Here is a 20,075-nt window from a genome sequence, read left to right on the forward strand (position 1 = left end):
TTCCTCTCAAGAATTTATGGCACAGGTGCAACAAATGGTAAATTGAGTTATGTTGGCGTCCATGAACACAATAGATAATATCACACCAACACAATAGATACTGATATAGATATATTACACCAACACAATAGATACTGATTGGACTGAGATGAAGATGTAGTATCTAGCACTTTTTTCTTTTCTTTCCTTATTTTTGCTGAAACAGAAATCATAAAGAACTAGTTCACTGTTTGGATGTTTTTATGCCGTCTAAAATCAAACGAATCAAGTAATCCAGATTAAGAAACAAGCCACATGAAGATGGTCGACCATAGTGTCAGAGAGAATGTTGCCACAGCATAAGTCCATAGCATAATGACAGAGCATTCACTCTCTCCTGTCTCCAGCAATTGAGAAATGGTACCTGCAGCAAGTCCATGACATTAGCATTGGTTACTCAAATATTGCATTCATTGGACAACCAAACTTCACCAATCGAGATTCAAATCAATCCGTACTTTCCATTTCAGAATCCAAACTGTATGGTTGTAGATAGGTCGAGCCAAGTCGACTTGAGTACTAAGGTGCTCAAGCTAAATTCGTTTAGATTTGTTGTTAGACTGGAGCTGAACTAATACATTTAAACGAAAATGAGAAAGTAGTAAGCATACATACCTACACCCATTGCAGGTGGAACAGCATACTGAAGCATAAGTGTAAACTGATATAATGAATCTGATCCCACAATGCCAAAATGGTTTGCAGCCTTAACAATACCAATACCCAGTGAAGGCATGATGATGTACCGAATTGCGATAATCCCTACAATGAGTGCAGGACTTACTCCGGCACCTTTTAGACCTGTAAATGGAAATGATGTCTATAATTTATAAAAATAACAGAAACTCTTCATGGAAATTCATGAAAAAACTATAACGAAGCCAAGCCAACACAAGACACTCAAAATAAACAGCAGATCAGTATTACAAGCTACCTCTATGAAGGTTTGCTCCAATTATCAGTGTCATGGATGGTATTGTTGCTTCCCTGGAGAAGAAAGAGGAAGCTAAAAGGAATTAATGCAAATTTCCAGATCAGTGTCACAGGGTTTCATCATCATGTAAACATAGTTGCTCAAAAGAGAGAGTCTGCTGCTCTTAGAAGTCAATTTTAGGCTGTTTTTCCTCTGGGTATTAGTTGTCAATGGTCCTCCTTCTATTCTTCTATTATTCTTTCCCTATTTCACCTTACCTTAATTTACCTAGGCTTAAACTGATAGAGTATAGTTTCCATATAGGGCTAGACTGCTAGAATCATTCGTAAATTACTTTCTTTCCATGTCTACTATCTTGTAAAGTTGATATATAATATACAGATCACTCAAAAGCCAACCGATTTTGGCCATTCACACAATATTCTGACATGGTATCAAGAGCCGACAGCTAATTATTGTTTTTCCTCAATTTTTTTTCTTCTCGGTTCAGAGGTGCCTCTCGTGTGTTTTGGTCGGGTCTGTGTTGTCCTGTGGTGCACCCACAATTTCTTCTTCTTAGTTTTTCGTGGTTTTGTTCTGGGTTTATCGGCAATGTTGTGGCTTGTTGGCTGTCGGCACAGCCTTCTCTTTGTGGTTCCGGCGTCCCTCTATGCTGGTTACTCTCGAAACAGTAGTCCGCAGGTCTTGGCTTTCGTCTATTTTTTTTCTTCCCAGGTTTCAGCTTTGTGGGTATTTTTTGGTGCTGTTTACTTCTCGACAATTTCTTTTTTGGTTATTTCTTGTCATGCTTTTCACTTATTTGTGCTTAATACTCAGATTATGTCTTGGCTTCTTGGCCCAGTTGAGCCACATATTGTCACTAACTTGAGGCGTCATTGCATCACTCAATCCATGTGGACTTAAAGAAAGTGTATCATCAAGATAACGGTGCCCGTCATTTTTGGTCAGAACATGCGATTGCCACGTTTCAACATGACAATCATTCCACCTAAGACTATTATTCGCCGTTTTCAACTCTTTGGAATGAATATTCTGATCTAGTTACCGCAGATGTTCATGTGGCCTCTCTTTCCATTATTCAAAATCTTCATGAGACCAGTCGTTGTGATCAGTTTCTTATGAAACTCCACCACGAATATGAATATGTTCCCTCCTATCTACTGAATCGCTCTCCTGTTCCTTCTCTTGATGTTTGTTTTGGTGAATTACTTCGTGAAGAAGAATATCTTAGTACTCAAGTTACTCTGGAGTAATCTCATGGTAGTTTAGGTCAACCCCTGTGGCTTATGCTGCTCAACGACGAGGACCGCCTATGCAGTCTACCAACTTGCAGTGTTTTTACTGCAAGGAATTTGGACATATGGCTGCGAACTGTTCCAAGAAATACTGCTCTTATTGCAAGAAAAGGTCACATTATCTAAGAATGTCGTATCCGCCCCCCAGAATCGTCAAGCTCAAGCATTTCAAACTTCTCTTATTGTACCTTCCGCAGCAACTTCTAAGGCCCATGGCTCTTCACCAGGTGACTCTTTTGTTCCTACACCTCCTGCAGCGAATTACTACACACCCAAAATGATGCAACAGATACTAATCTCAACATTATTGACAATGAGATTCCAAGGTAACCATTATGCTAAACTCTGGTATGTGGACTCGAGTGCCTCTAATCACATGATGCATAATCCCACAGCCATGTGTCATGTTCAGTCCTACACTGGCCAATCTGCTATTCAAATTGCCAATAGTAGTTCCTTGCCAATCATTGCTGTCGGAGATGTCTCTTCTAAGTTCACTTATGTGTTTCTTACTCCTAAGCTTTCCATGAATCTTATTTCTGTTAGTTGATAACAATTATGCTGTTAATTTTTTTGTGATAGTTGTGCTGTGCAAGACCAGGTAACAGGGAAGCCGATCGCGAAGGGACCTAAAGTGGGGCGTTTGTTTCCACTATTTTTGCCTGTTCCAGCATGTTATTCAATTTCTTCTATTTTGTTCTTTGCTTGTAATAATGTTCCAAAATCTTAATATGGTGTGGTATCGTCGTTTAGGCCATCCAAATACTCAGATCTTATCTCATGTATTGAACTCTGGTTTACTTGATAATAAAGAATGTTGTTCTTCCTCTATTGAGTGTGCTTCTTGCAAACTTGGTAAAAGCAAAACTCTTCATTTTCCTTTGCATGATAGTCAAGCTTTTCACTATTTTGATCTTATCCCTAGTGATGTTTGGGAACCTTCTTTGGTGAGTTCACATGAAAAATTTAAATATTATGTGACCTTCATTGGTTATGTGACCTTCATTGGTGATCATAGCAAATTTACTTAGATATATTTTCTTCACTCTAAATCTGAGGTTTTTTCGTACTTTCACTGTGTTTTTAGCGCATGTTGAAAATCAATTTTCTGCTTCTATCAAGACATTACGCACCAATTCTGATGGCGAATATTTGTCTAATGAGTTTCAAGAATTCTTGGCTTCTAAAGATATTATTCATCAACGTTCGTGTCCAGCTACTTCACAATAAAATGGAGTAGCCGAATGTAAAAATCTCCATCTTTTGGATGTGGTACTTACTCTCTTGCTAGAATCCTCTGTTCCCTCTATGTTCTGGGTCGAGGCTATGAAAAATGCTACTCATTTTATTAATCATTTACCTTCCCAAGTCCTACACATGGAGTCTTCTTATTTTCGCTTGTTTGCTAAGCAATCTAGTTATGATAATCTCTGTACTTTTGGTTGTGTATGCTTTGTTCATTTACCTCTTCATGAGCGACATAAATTATCTGCTCAAACTGTTTGATGTGCGTTCTTGGAATATAATGTGTGTCAAAAATTTTTTGTTTGTTATGATCCTACATTACATCGTCCACATATTTCTAGGAATGTTATTTTCTTTGAAAATCATCATTTCTTTCCTATGTCTTCTTTGTCCGCATCTTCTTCTGTGGTCCTCCCTTCTTTTAAGCAGTAGTTCTCAGATCCTCATTCTGTCATCTCTCGCTTTAAACCAGGTATTGTGTATACGAGACGTCCTCACCCACATTCTCTTCCAGTGGCTTCTCCGATATCTGATCCTTCCATGCTCCAAATTCAGTCAGTTACAGCATCTTCGGAGCCTTTGGTACGCCGCTCTCCTCTAGTGTCAATACCCACAGATATGTATGGGTTTCCTTCTAGTTCTGTCTATTTTATCTCAACTCTTACTGCTGCATTGTCCAATTTTGATATTCTCACATCCTACTCATAAGCTGCCAAGCATGAATGTTAGCGACAAGCCATGCAAGAAGAAATCGCCGCTCTAAAGGCCAATCATACCTGGGACGTTGAGTCCTATCCTCCCACCATTAATCCTCTGGGTTGCAAATAGGTTTACTCAGTCAAGGTCCGATCTAATAGGAGTTTAGATCGGTACAAAGCTCAGCTTGTTGCACTTGGGAATAATCAAGAATACGGCATCAATTATGAAGAGACCTTTGCACCTGTGGCTAAGATGACTACTGTTCGTACTATCCTCGCTCTTGATGCTTCCAATAATTGGCCACTACATCATATGGATGTCAAAAATGCTTTTCTTCACGAGGATCTTAAAGAGTGTATTTATATGAAACCAACCCTGAGATTGTTTTCTTCTGCGACTTCACGTGTATAAGCTTTGTCGTTCCCTTTATGGTCTCACAAGCTCCGAGGGCCTAGTTTGATAAATTTTGAACCACTTTATTACAATTTCCATTCAAGCAGAGCAAGTATGACACTTCCTTATTTCTTCAAAAATTCGCCCTGGGTATTGTTGTTCTTTTAGTTTATGTTGATGATATTGTGATCACTAGTCCGATTCTGCTTTACTTGGCCAGCTCAATACTCATCTCTCTGAGTCCTTTCATATGAAAGATCGTGGGTTTCTCACATATTTTCTTGGTCTTGAGATGCATCGTAGTCTATCAGGTATTTCACTCAACCAACAAAAGTATGCTAGTGACCTGGTGGCTATGGTCGGCTTGCAGGAAGCCACCTCTGTTGATACTCCCATGGAATTGAATGTCAAGCTTCACAAAGAGAATGGTGGCTTACTTGCTAATCACAGTTTATATTGGAAGTTGGTGGGTAGTGTCAACGTACAGCAGGCCTCTCGTTATTTGTAATATTGTATAGTTGTAGTATTTTAGATTGTAGGCTACACATGACACTGCTAAATATCAGGCATTATTTAGGGCCTCACATGTTAGGTGATGCTACACACAGTATTGTCAAGCATCAGACGTAATTGAAGGAATCACATGTTAGGTGGTATTCCCGCTCAAAATAGATAGTACATAGCCATGTAAATTTGTTCTATAAATTGGGAGGAAATCCTCTGAAATGATCATTGAATCCATTTGACATGGTATCAGAGCTTAAGGTTGTCTCTATCAAATTTTTAAGTTTCTCTCATGTTTCATCTATTTCTCTTGTGATTTGGTGTCCTCAGTATCTTTGGTTTTGTGTCTCGGCTGGGTCTGTTCTGTTTCTTTATTTTCTTGGTTCTGTGCTTGATTTCAGCGTCTCTTGAGCTTGATTCTCTGTTTTAGGCAATTTTTTTTTTTCTATCGGCAACTCTTTCTCTGTTTTTCAGCAACTCTGTTTCTTTATTTTTCAGCAACTCTGCTAGCTGATTTTTTTTCCTGCAAATCTATTTCCTGCTTTCGGCAATACTATTTTTGGCCATTTGCTTATTTCTTTCACCTTGGAATACAGCTTGAGTAAAGGCTGTTAAGCATAGTCAAACACATTAACTATAATTGTTTTTTATTCTGCCGTGGGTCATTTAGTCTTGATAATTATAAATCTTTTGTCTTGTCTTGGATTCCCTTTAATTAGTCTTCCACGTGGCCTATGTGATATTTATAATTATAATTCATTTAGTCCATTCTTTTGTCTCGCCCTTTATGATATTTTTTTGGCCTTTGTGTATACCATTTAATTAGCATGGACTTTACACATGTGTGTACCAAGTTTACGGGCAACAATTATTCTATGTGAACATTTCAATTTGAATTTTTTCTTAAAGAAAAAGATCTTTGGGGTCATATTGATGACACTGATTATGCATCCAATCCTGATAAATCCAAGGATTGGGCTATGCTTGATGCTAGGATTATGTCTTAGCTTCTTGGCTCGGTTGAGTCACATGTTGTCACCCACTTATGACCTCATCGCACCTCTCAATTAATGTGGACTTACTTAAAAAAAGTCTATCATCAAGATAATTGTGCTCGTCATTTTCAGTTAGAGCATACGATTGTACAATTGTCATGTTTCAACATGACAATTGTTCCATCTAAGACTATTATTCCACGTTCCTGACTCTTCGGAACGAATATTCTGATTTGGTTACCACAGATGTTCCTGTTGCCTCTCTTTCCACTATTCAAAGTATTCACAAGACTCGTCATCGTGATCAGTTCCTTATGAAACTTCATTCCAAGTATGAATCTGTTCGCTTTTCTCTTCTGAATCGCTCTCTTGTTCCTTCTCTTAATGTTTGTTTTGGTGAGTTATTTCGTGAAGAACAAAGGCTTAGTACTCAAGCTTCTCTGATAGGGTCCGCTCCTGTAGCCAATGCTGCTTAACAACGAGGACCACTTGCATATTCTAGCACCTTACAGTGTTTCTGATGCAAGAAATATGGGCATATTGCTGCTAATTGTCCTAAGAAATATTGTTCTTATTGCAAGAAGAAGGGTCACATTATCAAAGACTGTCGTATTCGTCCCCAAAATCATCAGGCCCAAGCATTTCAGACTTCTGTTATTGTTCCTCCCGTTGGGACTTCTGTAGCACATGGCTCTTCCTCAAGTGCTTCCTCTTATCCTGCACCTCCCGCAACAAATTACTGCACACCAGAAATGGTGCAACAGATGCTAATTCCGGCATTATCTGCAATGGGGTTTCAAGGTAAAAATTATACTAAACTCTAGTATGCAGATCGGGTGCTTCTAATCACATGACGAATACTGCCAGTGCTCTATGTCATGTACGGCCTTATGCTGGTCAATCTGCCATTTAGACTGCCAATGGCAGTTCTTTGCCCATCGCTGCTATCGGAGATGTCTCTTCCAAATTTACTGATGTGTTTCTTGCCCCTCAACTTTCCACAAATCTTATTTCTGTTGGTCAATTAGTTGATACTAATTGTGCTGTTAATTTTTCTAGTAATGATTGTGTTGTGCAAGACCAGGTAACGGGGGAGCCGATCGCGAAGGGACCTAAAGTGGGATGCTTGTTTCCATTATTTTTACCTGTTCCAGCACTTTCTTCAGTTTTGTCAATTAAGTCTTTTGCTTGTAATAATGTTCTTGATCTGAGTATGGTGTGGCATCGTCGTTTAGGTCATCCTAGCACTCAAATCTTCTCTCATGTCTTGCACTCGGGTTTTCTTGATAATAAAATACATTCATCTTTATCTCTTGAGTGTGATTCTTGTAAACTTGGTAAAAGTAAAATTATTCCATTTCCTTTGAATGCTAGTAGAGTTTCTCACTGCTTTGATCTCATTCATAGTGATGTTTGGGGACATTCCCCGGTTAGATCACATGAAAAATTTAAATATTATGTGACTTTCATTGATGATTATAGCAGATTCACTTGGGTTTATTTTATTTGCTCTAAATCTGAAGTTTTTCGAACTTTCACTAAGTTTTTAGCGTATGTTGACAATCAATTTTCTGGAACTATTAAGACATTACGCATAGATTCTGGTGGTGAATATTTTTCTACTGAATTTCAGGCATTTTTGGCTTCTAAAGGTATTATTCATCAACTTACATGTCCTGCTACTCCCCAACAGAATGGAGTAGCCGAACGTAAAAATCGTCATCTTTTTTATGTGATACGTACTCTTTTATTAGAATCCTCTGTTCCATCCATGTTCTGGGTTGAGGCTTTGAAAACTGCTAGTCACTTGATTAATTGGTTACCGTCCCAAGTTTTACACATGGAGTCTCCCTATTTTCGCTTGTTTGCTACACAACCTAGTTATGAGAATCTTCGTATTTTTGGATGTGTATGTTTTGTTCATTTACCTTCTCATGAGCGACATAAATTATCTGCTCAATCTGTTAGATGTGCATTCTTGGGATATAATGTGTGTCAAAAGGGATTTGTTTGCTATGATCCTACTTTACATCGTACACGCATTTCTAGGAATGTTATTTTCTTTGAAAATCAACATTTCTTTCCTGTGTCATCTGTTCTCTCTTCTTCTACTGTGGTCCTCCCATCTTTTGAGCAACAGTTTTCAAATCTTCATCAAATCAACTCTCGCTTTAAACCAGGTCTTGTGTATACAAGACACTCCTGCCCACAGTCTCTTCCAATGGCTCAATCAATATCTGATCCTACCATTTACCAAAATCAGTCCATTACAGCAGCTTCAGAGCACCCAGCATGTCGCTCCTCTCAAGTATCTGTACCTCCGGATAGGTATGGGTGGTTTGCTTCTGCTCTTACTGCTACATTGTCCAATTTTAATATTCCCACATGCTACTCAAATGCTGTCAAGCATGATTGTTGGCTACAAGCTATGCAGGAAGAAATTACTGCTCTAGAGGCCAATCACACCTGGGACATTGCACCTTGTCCTTCCACATAGTTCCTCTGGGTTGCAAATGGGTTTACTCCATTAAGGTTAAATCTGATGGGAGTTTGGATCGTTATAAAGCTCGACTTGTTGCACTTGGAAATAATCAAGAATATGGTATCAATTATGAAGAAACCTTTGCCCCTGTGGCTAAGATGACCATTGTTCGTACAATTCTACCTCTTGCTGCTTCCAGTGATTGGCCACTACATCAGATGGATGTCAAGAATGTTTTTCTTCACGAGGATCTTAAAGAATGTATTTATATGAAGCCACCCCCGAGATTGGAACCCTCTCCAAACTCACATGTGTGTAAGTTTCGTCGCTCCCTTTATAGTCTCAAACATGGGTATTGTTGTGCTATTGGTTTATATTGATGATATTGTGATTACTGGTTCCGATTCTGTTTTACTTGGCCAGCTCAAGACTCATCTCTCAAGTCCTTCATATGAAAGATCTTGGATCTCTCACATATTTTCTTGATTTTGATGTGCATCATAGTTCCTCTGGTATTTCACTCAATCAATATAAGTATGCTAGTGACTTAGTGGCTACAACTGGCCTACAGGAGGCTACTTCTGTTGATACTCCCACGGAATTAAATGTCAAGCTTTGCAAAGAGGAGGGTGACTTACTTGCTGATCCCAGTTTATATTGAAAGTTGGTGGGTAGCCTTGTTTATCTCACCATTACTAGACCGAACATTTATTTTGTTGTACAGCAAGTCAGTCAATTTCTTCAGACTCCTCGTCACCTTCATTTCACTGTTGTTCGTAGGATCATACGCTATGTTCAGGACACTTCTGTCTATGGTTTATTCTTCCCAGCCGGCAATTCGACTCGTCTTACTACTTATAGTGATGTTGATTGGGCTGGTTGTGCGGATACACGTCGCTCCATCACTGGTTGGTGTGTGTTCTTAGGTGATGCATTAATCTCTTGGAAGAGTGAGAAGCAAGACAGAGTTTCTAAGTCATCTACAGAATCTGAATACCAAGCGATGTCTTTAGCTTGTTCTAAAATTATTTGGCTTCGAGGTATGCTTGCTAAGTTAGATTTTTCTGAGAACGATCCGATGCCTCTACATGCTGACAATACGAGTGCTATTCAGATCACAGTCAATCCTGTCCATTATGAGCGCACGAAGCATATTGAAGTAGATTGCCACTCTATTCGTGAAGCATTTGAAGCTCGTGTTATCACTCTTCCACATATTTCCACTGAACTACAGATTGCTGATATCTTCATCAGGGCTCTCACTTGTCATCAACATTGCTTCCTAAGTAGCAAATTGATGCTTGTTGATCAACCCGCATCAATTTGAGGGGGGCTGTCAACGTACAACAGTCCTCTCGTTATTTGTAATATTGTATAATTGTAGTATTTTAGATTGTAGGCTACACAGGACACTGCTAAATATTAGGAGTAATTTAGGGCCTCACATGTTAGGTGGTGCTACACACAATGTTGTCAAGCATTAGACGTAATTGAAGGAATCACATATTAGGTGGTATTCCCGCTCAAAATAGACAGTACATAGCCATGTAAATTTGTTCTATAAAATGGGAGGAAATCCTCTGAAATGATCATTGAATCCATTTGACAGGTAGCCTTGTCTATCTCACCATTACTAGACCGGACATTTCCTTTACAGTACAGTAAGTCAGTCAGTTTCTTCAGACTCCTCGTCATTTTCATTTGGCTGCTGTCTGTAGGATCATACGTTATGTTCAAGGCACTTCTGCACGTGACTTATTATTTCCTACCAGTACTTCTCCTTGTCTTACTGCTTATGGTGACGCTGATTGAACTAGTTGTGCGGATACACGTCGCTTCATCACTGGTTGGTGTATGTTCTTAGGTGATGCATTGATCTCCTGGAAGAGTAAAAAGCAAGACAAAGTCTCTAAGTCATATACAGTATCGGGTGATATCTCTTGCTTGTTTCAAAATTATTTGGCTTCGAGGTTTGCTAGCTGAGTTAGATTTTTCTAAGACCAATCATACACCTCTACATACTGATAATATGAATGCTATTCATATCATGGCCAATCCTATCTATCATGAGTGTGCGAAGTATATTAAAGTCGACAATCACTCTATCTGTGAAGTATTTGAACCTCGTGTTATCACTCTTCCACATGTTTCCACTGAATTACAAATTGCTGGCATCTTCATCAAAGCTTCTTGAGCAGCAAATTGATACTTGTTGATCAACCCGCATCAATTTGAGGAGGGCTATCAATGGGCAGCTTTGTTGTCCATAATCCTTCTTCTATTCTTCTTTCCTTATTTCACATTTCCTTAATTTACTTAGGCGTGTACAGTTAGCATACTGTCAGAGTATAGTTTCCATATAGGGCTAGACTACTAGAATCATTCGTAAATTACTTCTTTCCATGTATAGCTATCTTTTAAATCTGATATAAACTATACAGATCACTCAAAGGCCAACCGATTTCGGCCATTCACACAATATTCTGACATTAGTTAGGCAGTGTTAATTTAATATGGGAATTATATCTACTTATTCTACTCCTGCTGACATTATTTATGACTATCTATACAACTAACGAAGAACTACAGCTGCCAATCCTGTCTTTCAATATAATTTGAATACTTTGGCACACAGAGAGAGAGAGAGTTTTTGCTAAAAATATATGTAGTTTACTTGAGTACATGAATGATAAAACTGATGCATTGGTCTTTTCACTAAAATGTTCAAATTATTAAAAGTTCACATAAATAGTAACACTACTTCAAGTTGCGAATATAGAAATTTCGGAGTTTAGAAGTTTGAGCAAAAACATGAACCCCAAATCAAAGAAACGCTCAATGAGTAGGAGCTCTACTGAGCCAGCGGTAGGATTCATACCCTAACAAACTCGCAGAGCTGTAGATGGCACGAAGAGGAGCATCATCACCAATCAGTACCTTTCGAATTTGAGAGACTATTCCAATGATAAACCCAAAAATCTACAAAGGAAAAACACAATAATTTTAAGATCCCTCCGTGGCATATACACATTAACTAAGAAATAAATTTGGAAAAAAAACGAATGCAACTATGTAAAGCATTTGAAATGATTGTGGCAGTGTTTTAGGTTTCATTAGTCCTAATTTTGCCAACTTGAGGGCAAGATGGAACATATAGCCCAGATCATCTACTTTTTCTTTGATATTAGAACTATCCCCTTCATGGGATCATGGGGATTACATAGGGGAAAAGGGATGATTGATAACAGCTCAAAGAAAAAGCTTTTCCTAAATAAACAAGCATTATGAGCATACTGCTGCAATTGTAGATGGCGCAAACAATTTTTTGAGATCCACATGCCCAATAAGCTTCCTAAGGTGCAGCATAGTCTTTTCCAGAAACATCACCTACCAGAAAAATCTTTAAAAGGTTATTTCATTCAAGGAGACACAAGAAGGAGAAAAAACTAAGTTGCCTAAACTAGCAAGGATATTAGGTAGAAAAAAGACTAATAACATCGGATATTAGTGAACGAAAAATGTGTTAACCCAAGCATTGGCATTTAACCTTACAGGGAAGATGTCATTTCACAATGTATCCTCAACCATTGTTAAATTGCTTAACATAAAGATCTACTTCTTCTTTTACCGAAGACATGCCATTATTCTGATAAAATGGTGAATGGTTTCATATGTTGAGATGCAGTTTCTTACAGACAAAAACATGTGATACCTTGCTTCTTCATGTCACCCGATCTTAATATAGCATTAACTGTTTAGTATAACGTCTGATTTCAGGTATAGTTTTCTTAAGCACCCATTGATCGTATTGATCATGTTGAGTGGAAATCAAACTTTGAGGGAAGAAAGCTTTTGAGCATGATAAAAATGAAACCACAACATGCTAGAAGAAACCTTCACTTTTCCTTCAGATCCAGTCGAATGGACTTCAACTTGATCCATACACTCCTCTAAGCTTTGGCAACCCTCTGAAGGAAGGAGCAGTGCTGTGCCAATCTCTGAGTGTAAATACAAGGTTTCTCCAGAAATGTTATCCGTTGTCATAGAGCCATTCATGGCAATGTCTTTAGCTGCCTTGTTTGCATATATCAGCATGATAGGATACACATAAGACCATATATATATTGCACCTAACTGCAAAATCAAAACAGAAGCAACAAAAAGATTCAAATTCATCCAGAGGTATTTTGGAAATGTAAGACTTACAAAAGGCAGCCCAGTTCTGAAGAGCCTGTGCCATTGATAATTTATGTAGTTCATGACTGACATCTCAATCAAGAGGTGGTGGCTATTGGAGATATGGCAATGGAAGTACTGGAAATATCTTATCACTACATCAAGCCGGGCTTACTGAGACATTTGTTGATTTTTGTGATTTTAGAGTAAGAAAAATGGACTATTACCGCCATAGAAAGAGCAGCATAAGCCTCTGCATCAGTAGAGCAAACAGAAGAATCTCCAAACGGACTATCATCTTCCTCGCAGACAGCTGGGAGGATAATCAGGAGCAAGTTCCCTAAATTTCCTGCACAAAAAAATCTCTCCCTAAATACTATGATGGGCTAGTACCTTTCACTTATTTACAAAATTGGTGCATAAGACAGTAAAAACATGCAGTTGTAAAACTTGTGGCACAATTAGTTAGTCATGTACTTCAGGAGGGCTGAACATTGGCAGGCAATAATTTTCTCCTACTTTCCTACAGCCCCATCCAGTGTCGATCGTATTTTTATTTTATTTTTTAATTTTAGGTTTGATAACGTATTCTTTCAAAGAAGTGTGCAAAAAACTTCTGACATTTGGAAACCAGATAGAACAGACATATCAACTTTAAGTACTAAGCTTTTCTGTATTTATTACAAATACAAGATTTACCCAATACTACAACTACTAAGGCAGACATAGTCAGTTTTAAGTCTTTTTTGCTTTAGAATGAATTTTAAAACGAGTTTGTATTATCCTAATTACAAATCATGCTGAAGATATGAATTCCATGGATCTTTTGGCCTGCATGATATGATCCGCATTGAAATTTTTATGGTGCAATACATATTGCAATAAGTCATCAGAATTCTATATACCCTATATCAGGGTATTCTTAATGAATCCTAAAATATTCGGATTTTGTCTACCTGCAGCACAACAACCAATGACAAGGCTGTGCAGATGTTGAGGAGCTCTCGTGATTTTTATGAGTATCCATGCAAGTGCAGAACCAATAAGGAATGTGATAAGGACATTCACTAGCATGAACCATCTACAGATCAATCAAAAGTTACCAAGTGATGAAAAGAAAAATTAAAAGAGGCTGAGGCCATAGACTTTAGAAGTATGATAGAGCTGTACTCACAAGGTTCCCAAGCTGTCTAGTGTAATTGTATCCGCCAGGTCGGCGACGATAAGATTTCAACATTTAACTATCATTTTAGTTACCTAGATTGATCATCTTTTTTTTTGACCCGTAACCCATCCCACGGCCAAAGAGACCTTTTTCGCGAAACCCACCCTCTCCGTCGACTCCCCTTCAAGCCTCCTCCACCCCACGGCCACCCTGAAGCCTTTTGAGAGATCTGCTACTCTCAGATCGGCGACGGACGTGCGGCCGATCGAAGGGGGAGGCAGGATCGAAGGGGGGGGCGGATCTGGTTTGGTGTACTTCAACCAAACAACCAGATGAAACAGCCTCTTGACCCGTAACCCATCCCACGGCCAAAGTTTTTCGCGAAACCCACCCTCTCCGTCGACTTCCCTTCAATCCACCCACGGCCACCACTGAAGCCTTTTGAGAGATCTGCTACTCTCAGATTGGCGACGGACGTGAGGCCGATCGAAGGGGGAGGCAGGATCGAAGGGGGGGGCGGATCTGGTGTAGATCGGCGATACGGACAGATCGAAGTCTTCGTTCTCCGTCTGCCTCTCTCAGGTCGGCGCTCGGCCGCTATCTAAGGGGAGGGCGAAGTATCGAGGGGGGTTGCAGCGGATCGAAAGGAGGGGCAGCTGTTGGTAGATCGGCGATACGGAAGCTCGGTTTTGAGCTCACTGTGTCGTATGCCATTCTCAGATCGGGGAGCTTGGACGGGAAGACAGGGGGCTGAAGGGAGGGGCAGGGGATCGAGGGGGGGGGGGGCAGAGGTTTTGTTGGGGGCGGTGGGGGTACCTTGATTATTTCGGTCTGGCCGGTGGTACGGGATAAGGGGGAAATTTTCCCTTACTCGGCGCTTTGACCGGAGTCAGTGGTTCTGTTTTGAACCAGGGCGGCGCGTATGGTTGCCGCTGGGGGTCCTGGGCCAATAGCGAATGCTGGAAGGCAGAGAAATTTTGCAGATATGGTGGCACAATCCCCTCAGCCATTACCGGAGGTCGAAACCATTTCGTCCGGCCAAGGTTGTTGATGGAGAAATTTGTGTGTTTTTTTCCAAAGAAGAAATTGAGAGGTCTGCTGTACCTTTCAAATATTCCATGGTTTTGAAGTTTCTCAAGCAAAAGCCATCACTAGATGTCATCCGTGCCTTCATTCGGAATAGATGGGGCTTAGAGTTTCAACCTGTGATTTCGGCTATGAGAAGAGCTAGAAACGTATTCATTCGGTTTTCAAATGAACCAGATTTTGTCAAGGCTTTTTCGAGGGAAGCAACGGACGTTAATGGAGCTCCTTACCGAGGCTTCCACTGGCACCCAGACTTTGATGAGGAGGCCGAACCATCCCTTGTCCCGGTGTGGGTTTTCCTTCCAGGTTTGCCTCCTAACTTTTACCATGAATCTATGTTGAAAAATATTACTTCTCCTCTTGGGCGTTTTCTACGCCGTGATAATGCCACAAGATGCGCCACCAAGACAGACGGAGCGAGGGTTTGTTTGGAGATGGATGCTGCTGTAGAACCAATCCGAGGAATCTGGATTGGCACGCCCAATCATTGCTCCAGATTGTATGTGAAGATAGAGTGTGAAACACTCCCCGCTTATTGCTCAAATTGTAGAGTCCAAGGTCACAATTTGCAAAAGTGTAAACGGAAAGAGGGGGCCAGGAACATTGGAGGTAAAAAGGGAAAAGAAAGGGAGGAAAATAGAAAAATTAGTCAGCCTCAGAATTTAATAAATGAAGAAGAAGAAGGTAAAGAAACAGAGTTCTTACCGCAGCTGAAATGGGTTGAAAGTGGAGGTGCTGGCCCGAGTGGTTTAAAAAGGAATAATACTGTGAGGTTACAAAGGGAAGCAGGAAATTGTATGATGGAAATGGATGTGGAAAAACCAATTATACAGGCGGAAGACGTAGAGGCCGAAACAGGGGCTAACGAATTAGTGGTGTGGTCGGAAATGGGGGAAGCAGCTTACGGGGAAAATGGTGAAAATAATGAACCAGGTATCATTGACTTGTCGAATTGCCGAACGGAAATGGGGGAGGTAGCCAACCGGAAAAATGGAGAGAACAACTACCCAGTAATTACTGAGTTGCTGAACTGCCGAAATACTGAATCAAGGAATGCTGAGCCAACCCAAGAGACAGAAACTGAAATTCCGAGAATGGGGACCAACTCGGCTACAGGGAAGAAACCAATAACAGAAAAGCCTTTGACGGAAAGAGAAGAGATACAAGATCATGCTAACGGGGAGGTAAATACAGTGGAACTGAGATCGTATGAAAGGGAACAGGAAGTAGTGATGAGAAACACTGAAAATCAAGTAACGAAAGCTCAAGGCAATTCTCGTGAAATTCCGGAACTCTCACCGATAGGGGAACAGACTGCAAATTTTCTCATTCGATTAAATGGGGATGCCATTGTGGGTAGTGATGAAATAAGTGTGGAAATGGTGCCGGAAACCAGGCCAGAGGAAATGTTTGTTCAAGAGTCGCAAGATACCAGACAAGGGGATCTATATAATCTCGGAAACATGCAAGGCGGTAGGGCCGAAGAAAGTTACTCGGAACCAGAAAATGAAATGGCGGAACACCTGAGTAAAAATAAACAATACCCATCGGACAGTGATGAAACAAAAGAGAAAAATCAAGGAAAGGGAAGGAAAAAACTCAGAAGCTCAACTCGGGTTCCTCGCAAGCCCGTATGCCTGAATCTATGAATTGTAGTCCATTATATTGGAATATCCGGGGACTCAAAACATCTCGGATAAGATTGGGTAAGTTGGTTAGAAAGTTGAAATTAAATTTAATTATGCTTGCTGAACCTTTTGCAGATGAGAATAGTTTGAATATGTTGAAAAATACACTGAAGCTTGAACACAGTTTTTCCAATCAGTGTGCTGGTGGGAAACTTTGGGTGCTTTGGGGAGGTGGCTTACACATCACAGTCACTAATTTCAGCTCCCAACACATCACCATTTCTTTGGTTATAAATTCTCAACATTATGTCATATCAGGAGTTTATGCCAGATGTAGTTATTTGGAAAGGCGAGAACTCTGGAGGTCGTTACTTTTGGATGCCGTACAAGATATTCCTTGGCTATGCCTTGGAGATTTCAACATTACTCGCAGGGAGGAGGAGAGAAGAGGTGGGAGACCTCGTTTGAGGATTGCTATGGATGATTTTAATGAGTTTATTGATACTTGTGGACTCATGGAAATGAAGTCAGTAGGAAGTAAATTCTCTTGGTGTAATGGTCAGAGGGGTCTCTCTAGAAGTTGGTCGAAGATTGATAGATGTATGATGAACTCACTGGCTGTCACCTCTCTACCAGATGCTTTTTGCAGGTACTTGGCTCTCACGACTTCGGACCACGCCCCAATGTCGTTTGTCCTAAAATCCCTTCATACTCGGTATGGCCCCATCCCCTTTAAGTTCCAACAAATGTGGGCCTCTCATGAGAACTTCATAGATGTGGTAAAGAATGCGTGGAAAGAGCCAATTTTGCCCAGGGGTATGTTCAGTTTGACTACCAAATTGAAGAAAATGAAAGGGATCTTAAAGGAGTGGAACAGGCGGGTTTTCGGGCATACTGAAACCAACATACAGAATCTAGAGAAGCGGATCGAGGATTTAGAAAACCAACTACAGATTGGTTTTTCAGAATCTGTAGAATCAGAATTGATAGGTGCTAGAGAAAATCTTGATACATGGCTTCAGAGAGAAGAGATTAGACTAAACCAACAGGCAAAGATTAATTGGACAGAAAAAGGGGAGGCATCGGCACAATTCTTCAGGACCTATGTTTCACGATCCAAGCCTGTGGTTCAGGAGATGCGATGTCGGGATGGTTCACATTTGACCACCCCGGAATCCATTCATTCAGGTGCGGTGGACTTCTTCAGCACATTCCTACAAGCGAGACCTCATAGAGATCTTCCAGATTTGTCGACCTATGTTCAGATAACTATTCTGGAAGAGGAGAATGATAGCCTCCTGAAGCTTCCTTCCACCCAAGAGGTAAAAGAGGCTATGTTTTCCATCCCTGTGGACAGTAGTCCTGGCCCTGATGGGTTTGGATCAGGATTCTATAGAGTATGTTGGGATGTGGTTGAGGATGATGTGGTGGCAGCAGTCAGAGACATGTATAGTGGGGTCCCAATGCCAAGATTCTACTCAGCTTCGTATATCGCTCTCATTCCGAAAATGCAACAACCCACAGGTTTTGATAAGTTTCGACCCATAAGTTTGTGTTCGGTCATATACAAGGTATTTGCAAAAATTCTTGTGCGACGGATGTCCCCTATTCTAAGCAGAATTATATCTCCTGAGCAAGGGGCTTTCTTGCCAGGGAGAAGCATCTTTGAAAACATCACTTTGGCCCAAGAAATGATCCATATGATAAACAGAAAGGTCCGTGGGGGAAATGTTCTCATCAAAGTCGACATAGCCAAAGCGTACGATAGTCTTGACTGGGATTTCTTATTACATGTTATGACATCTTTTGGTTTCTCAACCCGGTTCTGCGAATTAATCAGACAATGCATTTCGACTCCATGGTTCTCAGTGGTCATGAATGGGTCGGCTAAGGGTTTCTTCCCCAGTGGTCGTGGATTGCGCCAAGGTGACCCTTTGTCTCCTTACTTGTTCATACTTGCTCAGGAAACCTTGTCTCGCTTGATAAAACATAGTTTTGAGATGGAGAAAATTGCACCTTACTCCCACCCTCGGGGCACACCCCTGATCTCCCATTTATTTTATGCTGATGATATAGTGGTCTTTGCAAACGGGGGTAGAGCCTCCATGCAAGCCATTTCTGACGTATTTGCCTTGTATGAAAGCTGGTCGGGTCAAGTGGTTAGTAAGGAGAAGTCCTCCATTTTTTTCCCCAAGTATGTCAACTCGGTCCGAAAAAGAAATATCCTTCAGTTGACCTCCTTCTCGGAAGGCCAATTTCCGGTTAAATACCTGGGTGTCCCTCTATTTAGTGGAAGGTTAAAGGTGTCTTATTTTGAGGATTTAATGAACCGTATATGTGATCGTCTAGAGGGGTGGCAAAATAGGCTACTATCAGCAGGTGCTCGGCTCCTTTTACTACGCCATGTGGTATCAAGCATCCCGGTCCATCTACTCTCAGTGTTACATACTCCCAAGAAAGTGGTATCTTCGCTAAACAGGATTATGAGTAATTTCTTCTGGGGTATATTAAATGGTAAACAGAAACGTAAGTGGGTAGCCTGGCAAAAGGTTTGTATGCCGACCAAGGAAGGGGGACTGGGTTTAAGAAAATTTGAAGAAGTTCAGTCTTCTCTATTTATGAAGCTTGCTTGGAACCTATTATCCAGTGATTCTCTATGGGCAAATTTTTTCAGGAAGAAATACTGTAAAGGAGAGCATGTGACATTAGTTGATAACACTAAAGGATCATCTCTTTGGAAGTGTATTATGACCATGGTTCCGAAGATCCTTAATAATGCTTGGTGGCGGATTAAGGAAGGACAGGTTTCCTTTTGGCGAGATCCTTGGTTAAAGACTGGCCCTTTGGTAGAGTCTTGCGAGATAACTGCACAATCGTCTTTAAGGGTAAGGGAGTGTAGAATACAAAATGGCTGGGATGTGAATTTGCTAATAAATCTGGTGGGGGAAACAAAAGCAGAAGAAATTCTAAATAGCCTAGGGGCACACAAAGAAGGCACTGATGTGCTAGTTTGGAAACCGGCTTTGAATGGGGTTTTTTCATCTAAGTCGGCTTGGGAGTGTATTCGGGTTCACGCGCCAAAATTGGAATGGGCAAACTGGATATGGCATCCCGCCCTTCCCAAGAAGTATTCGATTACAATCTGGAAAGCTTTGAATCATAGCCTTAGTGTGGATGTTCGCATTCGACACCTGGGAATTCCTCTAGCTTCCAGATGCGAGTGTTGTGAGCATAGGTGCATAGAAGATCAAGACCATGTCCTTGCTACAGGGAAGGTTGCTTCAGACATATGGAGACGCGCTTCTATACTTATGGGCATGCCGTATGATCATAGGAGACCGTGGAAGGCAAATATGGAACTGTGGTTTCGCAAAGCATCACTTTCAACCCAAAAAGGTACACTTCTAGGCATTGTGCCTGTTATTATAACCTGG

The 20,075-nt window shown here is 40.6% G+C and overlaps 1 protein-coding gene across 1 annotated transcript; it reads right to left on the reverse strand.

The window, feature by feature from the left end:
• Positions 1–78: 78 nt before the first annotated feature.
• Positions 79–13,983, reverse strand: LOC122294192 (protein PIN-LIKES 1-like). The gene is made up of 9 exons (XM_043102711.1): positions 13,937–13,983; positions 13,719–13,843; positions 12,990–13,111; positions 12,481–12,720; positions 11,881–11,973; positions 11,465–11,565; positions 974–1,026; positions 655–840; positions 79–403 (listed from the first exon to the last, which is right to left on the reverse strand). Exons 2-9 carry the CDS (start codon positions 13,834–13,836, stop codon positions 279–281), a joined length of 1,038 nt encoding a protein of 345 aa, XP_042958645.1. The 5' UTR covers positions 13,837–13,843; positions 13,937–13,983; the 3' UTR covers positions 79–278.
• Between the last annotated feature and the right edge of the window lie 6,092 nt (positions 13,984–20,075).

Source organism: Carya illinoinensis, chromosome 14 (genome assembly GCF_018687715.1).
Source record: "Carya illinoinensis cultivar Pawnee chromosome 14, C.illinoinensisPawnee_v1, whole genome shotgun sequence".
Lineage (NCBI taxonomy): Eukaryota > Viridiplantae > Streptophyta > Magnoliopsida > Fagales > Juglandaceae > Carya > Carya illinoinensis.

Coding starts and splice junctions, on each gene's coding strand:
- LOC122294192 (XM_043102711.1), bottom strand. CDS start 13,836: ATGCTAGTGAATGTCCTTATCACATTCCTTATTGGTTCTGCACTTGCA. Junction 11,566..11,880: donor CGCCATCTACAATTGCAGCA/GTATGCTCATAA, acceptor TTTCCTTTGTAG/ATTTTTGGGTTTATCATTGG. Junction 404..654: donor TCCACCTGCAATGGGTGTAG/GTATGTATGCTT, acceptor GACTTGCTGCAG/GTACCATTTCTCAATTGCTG.